The sequence below is a fragment of the Pygocentrus nattereri genome, chromosome 3, assembly GCF_015220715.1.
Source record: "Pygocentrus nattereri isolate fPygNat1 chromosome 3, fPygNat1.pri, whole genome shotgun sequence".
NCBI lineage: Eukaryota > Metazoa > Chordata > Actinopteri > Characiformes > Serrasalmidae > Pygocentrus > Pygocentrus nattereri.
In genome coordinates, this window is record NC_051213.1 from 24,522,781 (window position 1) to 24,526,534 (window position 3,754).

General features: G+C 37.0%; 1 protein-coding gene across 1 annotated transcript; it reads left to right on the forward strand.

Annotated features, from left to right (window-relative positions):
- utp11 (UTP11 small subunit processome component) lies at positions 1-3,543 on the forward strand. Its single transcript, XM_017693900.2, has 8 exons — positions 1-179; positions 514-575; positions 941-1,043; positions 1,583-1,696; positions 1,777-1,867; positions 1,983-2,113; positions 2,819-2,929; positions 3,106-3,543. Exons 1-8 carry the CDS (start codon positions 120-122, stop codon positions 3,187-3,189), a joined length of 756 nt encoding a protein of 251 aa, XP_017549389.1. The 5' UTR covers positions 1-119; the 3' UTR covers positions 3,190-3,543.
- The last annotated feature ends 211 nt before the right edge of the window (positions 3,544-3,754 follow it).

Sequence of the window (3,754 nt, forward strand, 5' to 3'; positions counted from 1 at the left end):
GCTACCGGTTGGAAACCAGCAGCCACGTGAGGGGCGTACAGGCGAGCGTGAGGCGGTCTGCGGCTGTACTGTGAAATAATCTGAAACAAACACAGGACGGTGTCCTAATACCGACAAAAATGTCTTCATTCAGAAAAGCTCTGAAATCCAATCAGCGGGATCACAAAGAGCGATCTCAGGTGAGTTCATGTCAATTTGTCTCAGCCCGGTTTGTTAGCCGGCTGTTAGCGAGCTAGCTAGCCTGTTTATGTGAGCGCGCAGAAGCTAACCTAGCTAAGAGGTGTAAACAGGGTTGAGATATATGTTAAAATAGTGCAGTTTTAAAGCTACGAAATCCAGTAATGGTAGCTTGCGCTGTTAACTGGTACTAGGGAGCTTGTTGAGCTGCTAACTGGTTCAGTTTGAGCGAGGCGCACGAAACAAACCTCCCATCTGAAGCTGCTGTTTACTGCACGTTACTAAACTTGCTGAATCAACTCTCCGAACTTATTGTCGTGGGTCTTTCCTCCCCAGCCGGGATTCAGGAAGCATTTAGGACTCTTGGAGAAGAAGAAGGACTACAAACTTCGCGCAGAGTATGTAAGATTTTTGTGATGCCGTTAATGTGTCTTTTTGTGAATGTTTATGGCAGTTTGATGAATGTTTATAATACACAACCAGTTGTTTAGTGTTAAAGTAGGTTTGTAGTTATTTGTCTGTTATTTATTTTTAGTTTGTTTATTTGCTTAGTTGACATTTAACTGAAAACTAATTTTATTTGACAGTTTTTCATTTTTCAAACATTTGATTAGAGATGTAGCTGTAAGTGACATGTAGATTTGTGTTTGTGCTTTGTGTAGCTTCTATCTGTGTGACATGATTACAGCTGATTCACTAATGGATCTTTTGACCAATTTGTAATTAATAACTGATCATGCTTCTCTGATTATCTTCAATATAGTGACTACCATCGTAAACAGAAAACACTTAATGCCTTACGTAAGAAGGCGATGTGCAAGAACCCAGATGAATTCTACTTTAAAATGGTCCATTCTCAACTGCAGGTTTGTGGTCTCCTGTGTACAGTGTTCACCCACTCTCTATCCTTTCATTATTGTATAGACAGATTCAGAATGATTATTTGATAAATCTATGTGTAACACATATTGTCTGTGCTTTTGATGACTATCTACATTTTCAGCCTTACAGTCTCACACAATTTAGCCTGCTGAGATTCTGATAGTAAGCTGTCGAAATGTACTGCTCTGTAATGTGTGTAGTGTTGCGTACTGTGATTGTATTTAGAACAGCCTATATTTGTGTACCTACTATGTTCTGGTAGTTCATCCCTGCTTCCTTCATCTCTTTTTGATACGTTTGAATGCCAGTTGCTATAAGAATTGTGGTCTGGTTGTTTTCCCTTAAGGTTTCATAGTATTATCATAATAATTTATTGACGGTGTCTAAGGTCGAACAATCTTTGTTAGTTTAAAACTGTTAAGAAATGTGAATGCCCCTATGCATATGCTACCTGTAGAATCTTTAAGGATCTGATGGTGAAATTAATATCCTTCTAATTTCGTTTGATTGTATCTCTTATTAGGATGGAGTCCATGTCATTAAAGATAAACAAGAAGAGATGACTGAGGAACAGAAGAAAATCATGAGGACTCAGGACATCAGATATGTGGAAATGAAAAGGGTGGCAGAGGCTAAGGTAGAGCAGTTAGTAATATGTGTAGTTATTAATGCACTATATAGTTATTCTGAGTTTTAAGTATTTTTTTCATTTTCCAGAAAATTGAAAGACTGAAGTCTGAGCTGCATCTTCTGGATGCAGATGGTAAACAAAATAAACACACCTTTTTTGTGGACACAAAAAAAGAAGGTAAGACAGACATTTGGGGCTTGTTTTACAGACTTTCTATAGAGCTTCTCTGTTAAATTATTGACTTTTTCTGTAGTTTACATATGACTTAAAACAGCCTTTGTCTATAACCCAGTGGAGGATTTTGACCTGGCCACACACCTGAACACAGTGCCCGAGTTGGTGGAAAGAGCCTATAACAGGCCAACACTGGACACCCTGGTGAACAAGAGGGTTCTAGGAGCTGTGGCGCCACAGAAAGTAAAGGTATGTGCTGCTTTTAGTATGTCTTACACTCACCTGTATTTTATAAGTCTCTGATAGAAATAAGTATAATAATATGTATTTCACATGAGAAGCCTGATAACAGCTCAATTTGTGTGCAGATTTGATTTTATAGTTGTACTTTTTAGAAGCCACTGCTGGAACAGATCACCGTTAAACAGTCACATATCTTCACTCTTCTCTGTGTTGAGATAAGATCCTTTTTTTCTTGCCACTTTCTTGTCCATATCATGCACTGCACAGCTGCTGAATAGTGTTAACTGATGTGAAGCTTCTGGCATGTAATTCACTCACTTTCAACTGACATCCACAAGGGGTCACTTTCCTGTTGCTTTTGATGTTTCGTAGAGTGGCTTTATATCAGTGACAAAGAAGAAAGTTTTATAATAATAAAAAAAGCAGAATGTTTTGGTGGTGATGATGGATCAGTTTGAAATAAACTTAATATTAAGAGTTCCTTCCCAGACCTTTATTTGTTGCAGTTGACACTTTTTAAGGAGTGCTCAGTGGCCTCTTGTAGTATTATTATTATTATTATTATTATTATTATTATTATTTTTTTTTTTTATGAATAACATTTTCCCTTGTGTCTCAAGACTGAAAATATTGTATTCTTGTGCATGTTAATTTATTATTATTATTATTGTTTTGTTATTTTGTCTAATACATAATTACAATGCTCTGTAGAGACTGGCTAAGAAGCGGAGACGTCAGTATGATGAACTCTGTCAGCGTATTGACAGAGAGAAGAAGATGTTTGTCATCACTCAGAAGATCCAGACTCGCAAAGACCTTCAAGTAAGTACACACATTAACATTGTGTAGCATTGTGTGGTTAACAGTGATACTGACCCCTTTTGTTTTATTTATTTATTTTTTAGGAAATGTATGTAGTATTATTACTGAGTTGTGCAGAGTTTGTGTAGTTACATTTTTTTCTCGCAAGCTCTAAAATGTCTGCCCTTAATTCACAGGACAAGAACAAGAAAGTGAAAGTCCAGAAGGAGACCACCTCTGCCCCTGCTGTCTATAAATTTGAGGCCAAGAGAAAAAGATAAAGTTATTTTCCAGATATGTTTTACTTCTAGGAAAGACTTTACATGCTTGAAACAAAACGGCTCACTCCACTGCCCCCTAGTCTAAAGCCTTTTTTAACACCAGTTGTGACTCAAACCTAATTTCATCTCAGTGATCGTTCCATGTAGGTGTGCGTTATGCAAAGTCTTTTGGGTAAGTGGCATGACAGTTGTCTGGAGATTTGTTTTCATAAACTGTAATCTTCATGTTTGAATGCTGCTATTCATTTTCTTTCCTCTCTAATCATATTTGTTGTATATATTTATGCAAAGAGAGTTTGTGGCATGGTTGTGATTTGTACGGAAATAAATCTTGGTGTAAAAAAAAAAAAAAAAGTGTAGATGTTAAACAGTATCAGCAGATGGCAGTAGCATATCTCGCTAGCATATCAAATCTGCATTTGTGTTGATGAGGACAAATGGGAAACGATAACGTTGTCCATTTTTATGGCTAGTTTTATTGCTCCCGTCAAAATCCAAGTTATCATGGACTTTATGACTTGGAGACATGGACGATAAAGTCTGAATTTTTAAGTTTCTTAATGAT